General features: G+C 36.8%; 1 protein-coding gene across 2 annotated transcripts in view; it reads right to left on the bottom strand.

Annotated features, from left to right (window-relative positions):
* Positions 1 to 2,052: 2,052 nt before the first annotated feature.
* The window catches only part of LOC138176004 (heat shock 70 kDa protein 14), a 33,026-nt gene continuing 19,652 nt past the window's right edge, over positions 2,053 to 15,426 (bottom strand). For both annotated transcript variants that reach the window (XM_069106695.1, XM_069106696.1), the window contains exons 11-14: positions 10,748 to 10,963; positions 10,445 to 10,618; positions 3,654 to 3,724; positions 2,053 to 2,234 (exon numbers count right to left, since the gene is read on the bottom strand). In XM_069106695.1, coding sequence (XP_068962796.1) covers positions 2,156 to 2,234; positions 3,654 to 3,724; positions 10,445 to 10,618; positions 10,748 to 10,963 — 540 coding nt within the window. In that variant the 3' untranslated portion in view covers positions 2,053 to 2,155. The remainder of the gene's footprint in view (positions 2,235 to 3,653; positions 3,725 to 10,444; positions 10,619 to 10,747; positions 10,964 to 15,426) is intronic.

Genomic DNA, 15,426 nt, shown 5'->3' with positions numbered 1-15,426 from the left:
TTTTAAAAATCTGTTCCATAAATTAAGATTGTTGCATACCAAGTATTTTTCTAAAATAAGCACATAGTATTTTATTACTTTTTCACCCAAAATATTTAAGTGAATCTACAATGAACAAACATAAGATGAGAAAGATGATATAATTCAAATGGCCAAGAAGCAAAACAGGGCTACTGGGGTGATGAGTTTAATCCAGGAACTGACACTAAATCTTTAAAACACCAATAAATAGCTTCATTTCTGTATTTTAGCTTTCCTAGGTGATGTATCATAACAGTATGAACCATGGTCTTGGAGTCAAAAGACCTGAGTTCCAAGTTCTAGCTCCAGCACTTTTAGCTAGAGATACTGGGACAAATCATCTAGTTGCTGTGCCCTCAGTTCCTAATATGCAAAACAGGGATGCATCTGCTCTACTTCAAAAGGCTGAAGACTGTGCTTGGTAACCTTTGTTCTTGAAGCATGACTGCCCACCTCTTTTTCCTATTAATATACCTCCTGCATGATAAATCTTATGCCACTTTTTCTACACAGATCATCACTGGTAATATGTTGCAGCCTACCTATTTTACATTCATTGACCTCTGAGTCACCTGAAATTTGATCGTGTGCTATGATTCAGTCATATAGCATCATTAGAAGAAGGGTCCTTTTATAAATTTGGGTTATATGTCAGGGAGCAATTTGGGAGCATCAAAATTCTACTTAAAAACCCATAAGCAAGTCAGTCTACTATCTTCCTTCTATTCACTTCTGGGTCTAGCCAGTGGTTCATCTGCAGTGTTTATGTGGGTACCGATGGTCTATGAACTGCATGTCCAGCTGCATGTCACAGGCTGAGCAACAGGTATTCATCTATGTGTTTTCTAGATTTGTTGGACTGATGCCTGAGTAACTAGGAACTTCACTGAGGAAAAATGGTAGCATTTCAAGGCTTGATACAATTAGCATAACATTATCTGCCAACATGTGGCTACTGGCCACCATCCATCCTTCTCTAGCACTCAAAAGATGATATTGCTGACTAGTCTGTGTACTGAAAAGATAAATGACTTGCATTCACTTCTAAATTGTTTCTGTATATTTGCAAGGAAAGTAATGTAGAATTTCCAGTGCTCTATTTAAAAATTAAAAAAAAAAACTTTACCTTTCAAAAAAATCCCCAGAATCACTATATAAATGCTCACATATATGGAGTTGAACGGTGTTAGTTGAGGAGTATTTTATTTCTCAAATGTGCTTTTTGACTTATAAAAGTAATGTTTTCTATTCTTCATAATTTTGATAACATTTCTGATAATAGAAAGGTACTTAATGTCTTAGCCAAAGAACATGGAAATAAAGAACTGAGACTTTTACTTAAAGAATTTTAAAGGTACTACATAAGAATAAATCGTATTAAATAGTTTCAGATGCGAATTATTGTGTTGCTAATGCTGCAGACTGTCCATAAATAAGTTACTGAAGTTCTTTTACATTTGGCCATTACACATGGTTCACAACATAAGTTTAGAGCTGGAAGGGACTTCATTTTTGGAAACATAAAAAAGATGTTTTAGATATTTATATAAAATCCAATAATATAGAGTAAACGTATAGTGTTGGTTGAAAAACTAAATAGTAGGAAGTGTTGGTGGTATCAGTTAATAAAGCTTAGATTTCCTTGTGTCTTTCCCTTTAACTTTGCTAACTGATGGTGAAAAGGAGATAAGACTTAATGTTTAGATTATCTGTCTCCTGGCCCTCCATGAAAACAATGAGTTAGTTCTACTATAAGTTTGGACAAATAATAAATCCTTATTAATTGTCCAATGAACCTCTCATCAGCCACTGAATTCTCCCTGATTGGTGGAACACAGTTTAACAACCCTTATGAGACAAATGTTTCTCAAGACAGACTTAAAGGGGGAAAGATTAAATACTAATTTCTTACCACTCATAATAATTTCACTTTAAACAGTTATATAACAATTATATTTTTCTAATTCACTAAACATTTTAAAAAATTTAAAAATACCTTCTAATTTAGTTGAATAAAAACAGATCATGTGGTTCATTAAAAATGTTTTAATATAAACATTAGTTCTGAACAAACAAAAACAAAATCACATAAGATATTCCAGTAATGAAAAAAAATGCTTTCTCAAAAGTACCACTATGATGCCACTTCAACAGTAATTGCTTCACATTTTCCAGTATCCTGATCTGTGCATGTCACATGTAAAGATCCATCCCTACAAAGAAAAATACATGGGCTTGTTATAAAAAGTCATGGAAATTCTTAAAGTTCTTGAGGGGACAATGCTTTCTGGAAAAAAGCTATAGCAACATTAGTTTTCAGGAAGCAGACTTTACATTTGGAATAAATTCATTTCATTTTCAAGGTTTTGAAAAGACCGTCTAATGTGCCACACTTGTGAAGCTTTGTTTTTTTCCCCTTTAAAGCAATCTCTTTCTAAATTATTTGGCTAAAACAGCCACTTGTTATATCAAATTTAAGTGTAAAATGTGTGGAATTAAAATGGGTCAGAATTATCTTTCAGTCTAATCACTGAGCACAATGTAACTAGAGAGTTCCTCGGCTATATATTCCAATGATTCTTAGTAGTATAGCTTGCTCATGAAAAAAAGGGTCCTTTGCATTAGATGACAGATCATAAAAGATTTACTTATAATAAATTTGATTGTACATTCTTCTTTTTTTTTTTTTTAAAGCAATCGGGGTTAAGTAACTTGCTCAAGGTTACTTGGCCAGTTATTTCTGGGTGTAGTGCTGAGTATCTGAGCCCGGATTTGATCCAGGTCATCCTGACACTAGAGCCGGTGCTGTTACTCGCTAAGCCACCTGGCCGCCCCTAAGCAATTGGGGTTAAGTAACTTGCTCAAGGTTACACGGCCAGGTGTTTCTGGGTGGGTGCTAAGTGTCTGAGCCCGGGATTCGATCTCCAGGTCTTCTCAACACTGGAGCCGGTGCTCTTACTCGCTGTGCTACCTGGCTGCCCCACTGTACATTCTTCTTGTTATGAACAGATCTTTAAAACTCCCAAATACTTAGTTCATTATGACACCAGCCTTACCAAGACAAGAAAATACAGCTGCTTGCTACTGTTATCAGGTATATTTTGGTAAATGACTCTCTACATGAGAGCCTGTGATAACAAAATTTAATATTTTTATATCACATGGACCAAGATGTAGTAAAAATGGGCCTGAAGACACTACAGTCACAGTAAAGAACTGACCCTATTTTTGAACAAGCAGGCAGTGGAAATTTTACCACATAATTTCCAAGGAAATAACAGTGGATATTGCTTAAATGGTGTATCTGAAAACAGCAAAGACCACTTTTTTAGGTAAAAGTACAACTAAATGTTAAAGTTTGGTTTTTAAAAATTAGGATATATTGTAATTTACTAGAAAGAAACACAATTTATGCAACAAAATAATGCTCAAGGCATAATGAATAGTTTGCTTATAAACTCTTTATAGGTATCAATGACTGCTACTCAACAATAACAGATTTTCAATATTGAATAGACTTTGCCTAGTTTTCACAAAGTAAACCAACAAATTGACTCATGAAATACAGAAATTCTTAAAATTTAAATCCTACTTTTTTTTCTAAATCAGTAAGTATATTTTATTTTTTGTACCTTTTCATGGTGAGAACAGCTAATATATCATGGAGCCCATTTTCTTTTTTATCTAAATCCTGGAGTATAATCTATTTATGAGAGAAAGAATGTTAGAAAAGATTCAACAAATTATCATCTTAACTTATAAATTGATAAATTAGTAATCCCAAAAGGTCAACCTTAATTATGAAACCCAGAAATGTTCAATCTTGCTATTATATGATAGATTTAAAATTAAGAGAATAAAAATTATTCTTTTCAAACTGGATACAGCTGCCATAGAATGAGAATTATATGTGACTGGACTAGACCAGGGAGAGCAGATAGGGGAAGAATTGGAGAAGTAAAAATTATGTGTTCCTTTTTACTCTTTTGTATGTGGTAATTGTAGCGGTGTGTGAATTACTTGGGACAAGCAAACATCCTGATGATTTTATTTTGTGATGGCAATAATTGTGCTTATAGGCCCTTTTTAGAAATTTGGGTGTAAATAGGATGATGTGTGAATCTATAGCTAGGTTGAGTTCAAATGTCAGACTTTAACAAGATAAAACCAGATTCAAATGTTTTTTTCACCTTTGGTTGGTTCTTTATATGTTGAATGCTTTTGGCTGTGACGGTTTTTAAGGCTAGATATTACTCTAAGGAAACAAGTAAATGTAGCTTTTAAAGAGAACACTTTTTTTTTTTTTTGCTTTCTGGAGGGCAATTGGGGTTAAGTGACTTGCCCAAGGTCCCACTAGTAAGTGTTAAGTGTCTGAAGCCTCATTTGAACTCAGGATCCTCCTGACTCCAGGGCCAGTGCTCTATTCACTGTGCCACCTAGCTGCCCCAAAGGTAATCTTTGTCTTTTATTTTATTATTATTATTTTTTTGCTTTTTTTTTTTTTTTGGAGGGTAATTGGGGTTAAGTGGCTTGCACAAGGTCACAAGGCTAGTTTTTGTGTTAAGTGTCTGAGGCCGGATTTGAACTCAGGTCCTCCTGACTCCAGGGCTGGTGCTCTATTCACTGTGCCACCTAGCCACCCCTTAAGAGAACACTTTCAATGACTGTTAGAGATATGGCTGTGACTGTTGGTGTAGGAATTCATACTTTTCAAGGATTATCTAAGCCCACAATGAAATGGAATGAATTTTACCAAAGCACAAGGGAAAATGAGACTAAGAATAAAAAACATGCTAAAGAATAGTATGGCCTTTTTGAAGTTGGAAGAACAGTAAACAAAACCAGAAAACAAAAAACTATCAACTGTTGTCATAAAGAAAAAATACTCATCGCAAGCAAGTTGATACAAAGACTGTAGTACTAAAGATTGGGAAAATCTCACTTAAAAATTTTTTTTTAACCCTCTCCCCAGTTAAAGACTAAAGAAAACAAAAACCCCTGTTGCAAACACATACAGTCTAGCAAAACAAATCTCTGCTTTGGCTATGTCCAAAAAATGTCTCCTTTTGCACTGAGTCCTTCACCTCCTCTTATCAGGAAGAGTGGTAATATGAGTCATCGTTAGTCCTTTGTAATAATATTTGGTCCTTATACTGATCAGAATCCTTGATTCCTTCAAAGTTGTCTTTGTACAATGTTCAAATTGTAAAAATTGTTCTCCTGTTTCTGTTAACTTCACTCTGGAACAATTCATATAAGTCTTCCCAAGTTTCTCTAGAACCACCTGCTTCATTATTTCTTACAGCACAATAACATTCCATCACATTTATACAAGTTGTTCAGCCATTTCCCAATTTATAAACATCCTCAGATTCCCATTCTTTGTCACCTATAAATTTTTTGTCCATCTTTAAGAGTTTGTTTTGTTTAGGATTAATCTCTCTTAATCTACCCGCCCTCTGATTCTTCCCTTCCCTTTACTATTTCCCTGCTGAATGAAGTATATTTCTATAGCCAATTCTCTGTGTGTATATGTGCATGTATTCTTCCTTTTCTGACCATTTCAGATGAGCATGGAGTTCAAATGTTAGCCAATCCTCTCCAGTTCCTCCTTCTTGTTCGTAGATGTCTGCTTCCGAACCCTGAGGTGAAATAATATGCCCCAACCTTCCTCCCCCAACTACCACAGTATATTCCTTTTCTTCTGTTGTTTTCTTAAGACATAACAATCATTCCCAGGCCTTGTCTAAGTATACTCCCTCCATGGCCCATGATGATGATAGGGTTCAAAGAGGTGTACATGTTATCAACTCCCCATATTAGAATATAAGAAGTTTATCCCCCTGTTCATTATTCATTCATGTTTACCTTTTTATGTTTCTCTTAACTCCTGTGTTTTAATCTCAAAGTACCTATATAACTCTGATCGTTTCATCAGGAATGATCTGAAGTCCTCTATTTCACTAAAGGTCAATTCTCTTTCTCTCTCTCCCCCAACCCATAGCATTATACTCAGTTTTGTTGATTAAGTTATTCTTGGCTGTAAGCCTACATCCTTTGCCTTCTGGAATACTGTATTCCAAGCTTTTTGATCCTTTACAGTGGTGGCTGCTAAATTGTGTAATCCTGATTGTGGCTCCTCAGTTCTTGAATTCTTTCTAGCTGCTGGTAGTATTTTGCCCTTGACTTGTATGCTCTGAATTTTGGCTATATGACATTCCTGGGAGTTTTAATTTTGGAGTTTCTATCAATGGTAGATTCTATTTCTACTTGGCCCTCTATTTTAAGATTTCTTGAAAAAAGGTATCTAGGCTCCTTTTTTGGTCCTGGGATTAAGATAGTGCAATGATTCTCAACATTTTTTCTCCTCCATTTTTTTTTCCATGTGGGTTGTTTTTCACTATATTTTACATCTTGTTTTTTTTCCCCAGTCTTTTGATTTTTGTTTTAAAATATCTTATTGTCTCATGGAGTTATTGGTTTCTTTTTGGTACATTCAGATTTTAAGGGAGTTTGTTGCATGGGCAAGGTTTTATACCTCTCTTGCATCAAATTATTCCCTTTTCAATTTTTCCTTAATAGTTCTCATTTCTTTTCCAATTTTTTTGTCAATTCTCACTGGACTGACAAAAACACTTTTAAACTTTTTAAACTCTTGCTTCATCTCTCCCAGGAATTCCAGCTGAATTTGTGCCCAAGCTGGTTTTTTCCCCCTGAGGCTTCGCTTATAACTACATAGCTTATATAAAGTATATAGCTTATAGCTATTTTGTAGTCCTTTTCTTTTGGGTTTGTCTCTCAAGCATCACTGTCACAGTATCTCCTTATGGTGGGGCTCTTCTTTTTGTTTGCTCATTCTTCCAGGGTACTTTCTGACTCTGGACTTGATGTCAGAGTTGGGCTCTATACACTTATGGAGGAAAAGCCTGGGCTGCTTTCTTGGGCTACTGAGTATTGTGTTCTTTCAGGATCTCAAGGACAGCTCAGGCTCAGAATCTGAAATCCTTTAGTGCTCCCAAAATGGTTTGACCTCGGGCAAAGTGAGGTTGCTCTCCTGGTCTGAACCTGAAAGTTCCTAACAATAGGAGACTGCTGCCAAGATCAGCTACTATCACCCAGCTGGGAAGCTTTGCTGCTTCAGTGACAGAACTGAAGCCTTCCCCTTTTCCCCCCACAATCCCACCCTTTGATTTGGGGTTTCTATCCTGCAGGAATTCCTCCGAAAGTTTCAGTGTGGGTGAGAAGTTGGGTTTGAGCTATATGCTGCTTGCTTGCTTCTGAGCTGTCTGCCACCACTTCTGATCATGGAAAATCACTCATGGGAGGATGTCTCTTCAATCTACCTGAATCTGTGACCCAGAACTGGGTGGCAGGCAACAAGGCTGGCAGCACCTTTTCCCACACCCTACATGGAGTACACAGGTATGCTGTTAGGATCTCCTCTTGAAATAGCCAAAGAAGGGAACAGCCCATAGTCAAACATGTAACCCTGGATTTCATAGGATCATAAACTTTGAGCTGGAGTGGACCTTAGAGGATATCTAGTCCAGGCTCACATTTTATACAGGAGGAAAGTGAAACTCAAACTTGAAAGCCGAGTTACTCTCTGGGAGCCAGAGTGCCCCACACAGTGCACTTCTGGCCAACCCCTTTCCCCAGTGTCCACAAACCTGTCTCCCTCTGCTGACCTGGGCTAAACAGGTGACCCACTGTGAGTTTTCCTTGGATTTGCCCATCAGAATTTGGTCTGCCAAGTTTTATAGATGTTTGGTGGAATTTTGGGTGGGAGAGTCAACAACTTGCCATAAGTCTTTCTACTACTCCACCTTGTTGGCCTTACCTCCTAAGATGCACTTGTTCATTCAAGGATATACCAAAAGCATTTTCAGAAGTCCAGGTGAACTTCTGGGGATCTTCATCAGACTATAAAACATTCAAGTCTGGAGCCTTTTTTTTAACCCCAGTGGGCCTGGAAGTCTTGTTCCCACTGAGGAAATGAAATGATGAACTCTGACAAATCTATTGATACACAGAAAAGCAGAACTGTTCCAGAATTACGTAAAGTCCTAAATGGAGACAGAATACTGCATCATGAGTTTGTACATGCCACAAACAGTTAGGAAATTTTTCCAAGAGATGGAGATAAATATGCTTCAGTGGCCTGGGAACTCATGATTTAAATTCCAATGAAAATTTGGAAAAATAGACTATCAAAAGGTATGCTTAATATCCAGTGTGACAAATACATGGCTTCTTGATGAACAACAAGTATCAGAATATTGTGAAGTCAATACCAAATCATTTAAAATGAGGCATTACAGCAGAAGGAGGAGCAGTTTGGTGGTGGTTTTTTTTTTGAAGATGTGAAATATCGAAAGATTATTGTATAAGTTAAAACACGTAATTATTTTATGTTGTCCCAGTTAATCTGCACAACACCACTGGTTCTAAGCTGGAAGACTTCACGCCAAATGAAAAAGTGATCTCTCCTTCCTCAAATTTCTCATGCCACTACACATGATAATCCTTTACCCCGATCCCTTTCTGCTCTCTATCATACTTATTTATGTGCATGAGTATTCTTATGTATCTCCTCTTCCCTATTATAGGCTGACCTCCTTGAAGGCAGTATTATTTTTCATCTTTAAGAACTTCATGCAAAATATGTATATAAGTACTTCATACAAAGACATACTTGTTAAGCGGAACTAAATTTTTCTGAGACCAAAATTGTCTTCTTTTGAACACGACTGAGTATAGTGGTTCATTTATTTAGCTTTTCTCTATATCCAATTTCCCTGCTGCAATTTCTCTGTGATGAACAGAAACCAGACTATACCAATCTATTGGTACTAAAGGGAAACAAATGGAAGAGGGGAATAGATGTTGCAGTCAAATGCATTTTTCCATCTTAATGGCATGTCTTAAATTAAAATAGCATATTCATCAAATAGTACTTTCCTTTTAAAAATAACTTTCTGTTAATTAAATTATTGACAGAAACTGATATATGCATGCTGTTCTACAAGTGCATACAATAGTTTTTCTGAAAAGCTTTTTATGAACTGATTTCTCATTCCTCTTGAGCCATCTTTCCTTTTGGAATTCCTGTCTATAGGATATACCTATTCATTTTCTGAACTTCTTGAAATCTGTTAGCATGGTATGATGTAAAAAGTACTGGATTTACACACCTGGGTTCAAGTTATGACTTTTGTCACTTAATGTACGGAAACTTAAATAATTTAACCTAATGTGAGACTGGACTAGATATCCTCTTAAGGTCCTTTGAAGCTCAAAATTTACGATTCTATAAAATCTAGGGTTACATTTTTGACTATGGGCTGTTTCTTTCTTTGGCTACTTCAAACTGAAGATAACATGGTAATATTCTCCCAAGGTCCTTGTTATTTCCACTTTTCCAACCAAGTCTTTTTTGGTCATAATTAAAACCAGAATAGCAGTCCCTCCTCGTGTTTTCTTTACTTTTTGAAAGAAGACACTATCAATAAGTTAAGTCAAGAATTTATCCTATGCACTTAGCATTTTAGCAGAATGAGAGTTCCAGGTGGTATATTAATAGGTAGTGTTCTCCATCTAATGCCGGTCTGTATTAGCAAAGATTCAACTCTAGCTTCTATCTGGCAAATTTACCTGTAGTATGCTATCATAATAATAATGCTTCTGTGTTACTGCATTTCTTTATTCTCACCCACATGTTCTATACTGGATTTCAACTAGAGCTACGATTTCATTGTTATAGGCAACTCACAGATAAGGAACTCCTACTGATGTAGGCTGGAACCTTCTTTGAAACTGATAGTCTTAAGACAATTGCCCAGAGCCCTCAGAAGTTAAGTGCCTTGCCCATGGCTACACAGCCCATATAGGTCAGGGATGTCTATCCCTTAAACCCAGGTTTTCCTGACTCTGAAAATGGTTCTCTATTTACTACACTACACTGTTTTTCTGTGCTTCTAAACTGAGATTCAGGGGCACTGGGGCAGAAGCGCATTTCTGGATACTTGGTGTTTTTCTGCTATACCTTCTCAGCAATGTTTACCCTTGGGTTGCAGTATGAATCCAATTCACCAAAATCTTAGGTTGCATTCACCTCCTTGTAATAAAACTTGGGAGTTCACATTTTAAATTACCAATTGTGATTTAAAAATATACATTTGAGGTGATGAACACTGGCCCAATTCTGTTCCCACTTAATTCCTTCTCTGAATTGCTAGGCACCCAACCATTACTGCTTTTCTTCATATCTGTCATGTAGCCCATGTATAACACAGAATCAAATTTTGCAGTTTTAGCTACTCCACATACAGAAAAGTTATAGATGTGACTTTAGATAGATAATACTCTAGAAGAAAGACAAAAACTTGTTGTTTTTGATAATACATAAACTCAATATTCTTACCTGTGCAAATTTATTTTCATCTTTTGCAGACTGTTTTCCTATTGACTCATAGAGTTCAAGACATACTGAAGATATGCTTCCTGGGGCCTGTAATGTGTGTTGTCTTCGAGCTGGCAAAGGAGTCCCTGATGGGAACAGTACAGTGAATCTATTGGCTCCTGATTCATCCACTCCCTAAATAAGCAAAAACCACACGGCTATCATTATTAATTTTCACATAATAAAGTTCATAATTTTAGATGGTGCATTATCTTGTGAGGATGTTATAACAAGATTTATGAAACTTAGAAAAGATGGACACACCTTCACTAAAATATCTTTTGCAGAACATTCAATAGCAAGAGGCTCTTCTTCTAATAAAATATTTTCTTTGCCAACAAGAATTCCCGCTTCTGTAGCTGCACCAATAGGAATAACCTCATCAGGAGGAATTGAATTCAGGAGCTCAACAGCTGGAAAAAGCTCTTTAATCAGCTGCTGCAGCTTTGGGATTCGAGCTGACCCTCCACAAAGCACAACCTGGAAAAAAGCATTCATTCTTATTGTCTGAATAATGTGTTTTTTCAGAATTAAACAGTGTTAATCTTTAAAATTTTTTTTATTAATTTATTTACTTTTAGTTTTCAACATTCACTTCCCTAAGTTTTAAATATTATCCCCCTCCCTCTCCCAAGACAACCTGCGATCTGATATGACTCTACACATACATTTCTATTAAATACATTTTCATATAAGTCATGTTGCATAGAATAATTATAATGAATGGGAGACCGTGAGAAAGAAAAACAAAAACAAAACAAATCAAAAAAAGAAAATAATCTGCTTTGCTCTGCATTCTGACTCCATAGTTCTTTCTCTGGATGTGGCTGGCATTTACTATCATGAGTCCTTTGGAATTGTTTTAAATCTCTGCATTGCTAAGGACTAAGTCTTTCAAAATGAGTCATAAACACTGTGGCTGTTTCAAATAGTGTCAATCTTGTAATGAAGTATGAAAAAGTCTGTGGAGTTATTAAAAGCATTCTTGATTTTAATCAGGAATCTTGTGAAACCTCTTTTTTTTTTTTTTTGGCTTTTTGGAGGGGCAAAGGTAGGGCAATTGGGGTTAAGTGACTTGCCAAAGATCACACAGCTAGTTTTTGTGTTAAGTGTCTGAGGCTGGATTTGAACTCACATCCTTGTAATGTAATACCAAGCAAAGGCAACTTCCCAGGTTCAAAATACCAGCATAGGTGCTCTCTATTTTATTCAGTAACAAACCCAGAACAGAGAAGATCAAAACATGACATCATTCAAAATACAGCATTTACTAAGTGTGATTAAATAATCTCCAAGTACTACCCCACCCCAGGACCTTCCAATCATTCAATCAATTACAAAGTCTCGGTTCTAAATACTTCTCCACCCCTAGGCTATACCTTAATTAAGTCCACCACAAAGCCCCTCTTCTCAAATGGAGATTAGTTTCCAAACATAGGTAAAGTACCTTCATTTGTCAATCACAGAGCACAATAAGGTCAAAAGTTCCCCACCCCCAGGATCACAATTGAATCTACCCCAGAGTTACATCAAGTTTAAACACAGCACTTAATACCCAAATGGAGGTCTTTTCTTCATCTTGACACTAGGCAAGTTCTCAGCAATCTTAGTTCCTGGGGAGACAAGGCTTAGCAAGGCCATAAGATACATTGCCAGTCCCTTCATGAATTTATCCTCTGTCTGTAGAACAGTCCTAGAACCCCTGAACACATTAGCAAAGCCCTCTCCCAGGATTTCTGTAAACATACAACAAGAAAATCCTTCTTCAGGGCTTCTGAACCAACAGAAAGGCTCCCAGACCCCTGCAACAACAGCACTGTCCCTCACCAGTGGACAGTATTCACTCTGTCTGCAGGACAGTCTCCAGACCCCTGCAACAACAGTACTGTCCCTCACCAGTGGACAGTATTCACTCTCTGTCTGCAGGACAGTCGCAGGCCTTCTTAGCGAACAGCCAGGTTCCAGGACTTCTTCAACAAAAGGACAGTCTTTCACCAGCGGACAAATCTGGCAAAATAACATCAAAACAGACAGACAAAGTACCAGCAAAACAGCCATGTCTCCTCAGTCCTTGGCAGCTCAGGGGGGCAGGTCTCAAAAGTCCAGGGCAATTCAAAGCGGCCACCAGCAATTCTCTTAGTCTCTCTCTCTCCACGAGGTGCTGCTACCAAAAAAGATCTTCCGCCTCTCTCTTGTGTCTCCAAATCTAAGTCACCAGCTCCTCCCAATTCAGGACTTTCTTTTCACATCAACAAGCCCATCCCACAGGTGGGATTAACAAACTCTGGGTTTTAACACAATCAATTTGAAAACCAAGCCAATACAGGGGAATCTTTAATTGCCATTACTATCACAATCCTCCTGACTCCAAGGTTGGTGCTTTATTCACTGTGCCACCTAGCCGCCCCTCGTTTTGTGAAACTTTATTAGAAAATAACACAGTATCTAACTTCACATGAAATGAAATATTAGACATTTGGTAGTTAATTATAAAAATGCTTAATTTCTTATGTTCCTCATAATATTCTGTCGAATATGGAGTTTACTATCACGAAATTTCTGCTTTCATGCTTGACTATGCTATAGAAATAATAGTGGACTACTGTAGGCTAAATTAGTGTCACACAGGCCTGGCAGACCCCATCAAACTGGGAAGTTGAGTCAAGTATGAGTCTGCTGATAGCTGGTATTCTGTTGCCTGAAGCCCAATCAAGCAAAGCTTGGAGAATCTTGGTGAGGACTATGTGGTGATGATTTTTCCAGACACAGCAACTATCAAAAATCATCCATGACAACTACCAGCCAAAAGAGCTTCCTGAACAGGAGGCAGATAACCAGCTCCCATATGCCAGAAAACCTGTAAGTTCACGCCAAACCACATGTAATGAGAATCTATTGTAAATGACTTCTACTCCAGAACTGCACAAAGGGTCAACAAGAAGCTTGAAGGCAATAGAAAATGGAGATTTCCAATGGGACCAGTGACAGGTGCATATATAGCCTAAAAAACTCTGGGTCTGGAGGCAGCAAGAGTGGAACGTTCTTCTAAGAAAGACCTAGAGACGTCAGGAAACTCAGGGTGGAAGTGCTAAAGATCAGTGGCAATGACCAGTATGTAGTATGGCAACATGCTTACTGGAATACCTCAAGCCCAGGGGCTCTAGAGTTCCTAGCAACCTGAACTGAGGTTCCAAAGTGGATCTGAAGACCTCAAAGGACATTCTGAACTTCAAAGATCTAAGGGAGGCCTAACTATGGATGATGGATGTCAGTGCAAAAGAGTAATGGAATGGAACGTGGCTCTGGCACAAAACTCTGTCTCAGGAACTAAAACTGAACAGATGAGTTAAGTCAAAGAAAATACTGACCAGTATCAAAAATTATGAAAAATTTTTAAACAAAGATGCCCCCAAAAGAGAAACTCCATAATAACTGTAAACAGAGACTCAAAGGAAAAAACGGACTTTTCATAAGGACAACATTAATACTTAGAATAAATGAAGACAAAAAATAAAACAAAACCTCTAAGGCAGGAACACAAATAGCTTAGGAAAGAAAGTGGTATGTGATTTGAATATTAAAAATCATAACAAAAAATTAGAAGTGAAGCAGATGATAAACCTTTTATAGCTATGGGTTAATTGAATAAGGAGCAGAGGCATTTACAAAAGATAAAATACTTTTAATTACATGAAGCTGAAAAGCTTCTGCAAAAATAAAATGCATCTAGGATAAGGGAGCAGTCAAATGGAAGAAAATCTTTGTATCAAAATTTTCAGATCCAAGTTTAATATCCAAGCTAAATAGAAAACTAACAGATAAAACCAAGAGTCATTCCCCAATAGATGTGATTAAGGGATATGACCAAATATGACAAACTATCAACAACCATATGAAAGAATGTTCCAAATAATTAATAAAAGAAGTATAAATCAAAATAACCTTGAGGTTTCTAGTAAAATGGCAAAGATGGGAATGGTCAAAATTGGAGGGGTTATGGGAAAACAGACACACTAGTGTTTTACTGGTGGATGGAAAATCAAAACAAAAGAAATCATAAAAGCTTCAAAATATGTAAATATTAGCAATTTACTAATGTAGAAACTATGGTATTAATTTTATGCCGGGGCTATGGGAGAATAAATTATAGTTTACTTACTTTTTGGATATGTAAACCTAAAACAGATGTGCTTAGCAGAAGTACTTTAATAAAAATGTAATCATTATGTTATTGTCAACTTTTATGTCATATTTAGAAATTACAGATCCTTCCATTATCTGTGCCATGAATCAGCCCTTATCTATGCATACAGCACTAAGTTACAGTTTTTCAGTGATTTAAAATTCAGGGATTTTAAATCCCTCAAGGAACCCAAAGGGATCCTGAGGTATATCCACTACAAAGACATACAGAAACTTTCAGTATCATCTAATAAGGTAGTGGTCTCCAAAGTATTTTTTATCTTGTAACTCCATCAGTAAAAAAAAAAAATAAAGATTGGGGTGGCTAGGTGGCACAGTAAATAGAGCACCAGCCCTGGAGTCAGGAGGACCTGGGTTCAAATCCGGCCTCAGACACTTAACACACTTACCAGCCATGTGACTTTGGGTAAGTCACTTAACCCCAACTGCCCTCCAAAAAAAAAGATGTTTAGAATATCTATATATATTACTTATTTAAATAACTTATATGTACTACTTTACTAAAGTATCCATAAACATTTTAGAGAAAAAAGGGAACCACTGAAATTTAATGAGTGACATGGTCAGATAGGCACTTCAGGAAAATAATTTTGACCAGCTGCATAAAGGCTATACTGGAGAGGGGAGAGACCAATTAGGAGACTATTGTAATAGTCTAAGGAAGAACTGATGGGAGAGAGTGTGGTTGTAGGAGTATATAGAAGGGGAAAGATGGAAGATGCTGTGGAGGTAGATATAAT

The sequence above is a fragment of the Petaurus breviceps genome, unplaced genomic scaffold (assembly GCF_028583685.1).
Source record: "Petaurus breviceps papuanus isolate PSGF00001 unplaced genomic scaffold, PetGlider_PUasm1.0 80, whole genome shotgun sequence".
NCBI classification, from domain to species: domain Eukaryota; kingdom Metazoa; phylum Chordata; class Mammalia; order Diprotodontia; family Petauridae; genus Petaurus; species Petaurus breviceps.
This window is presented reverse-complemented; position numbering and strand designations above follow the sequence as displayed.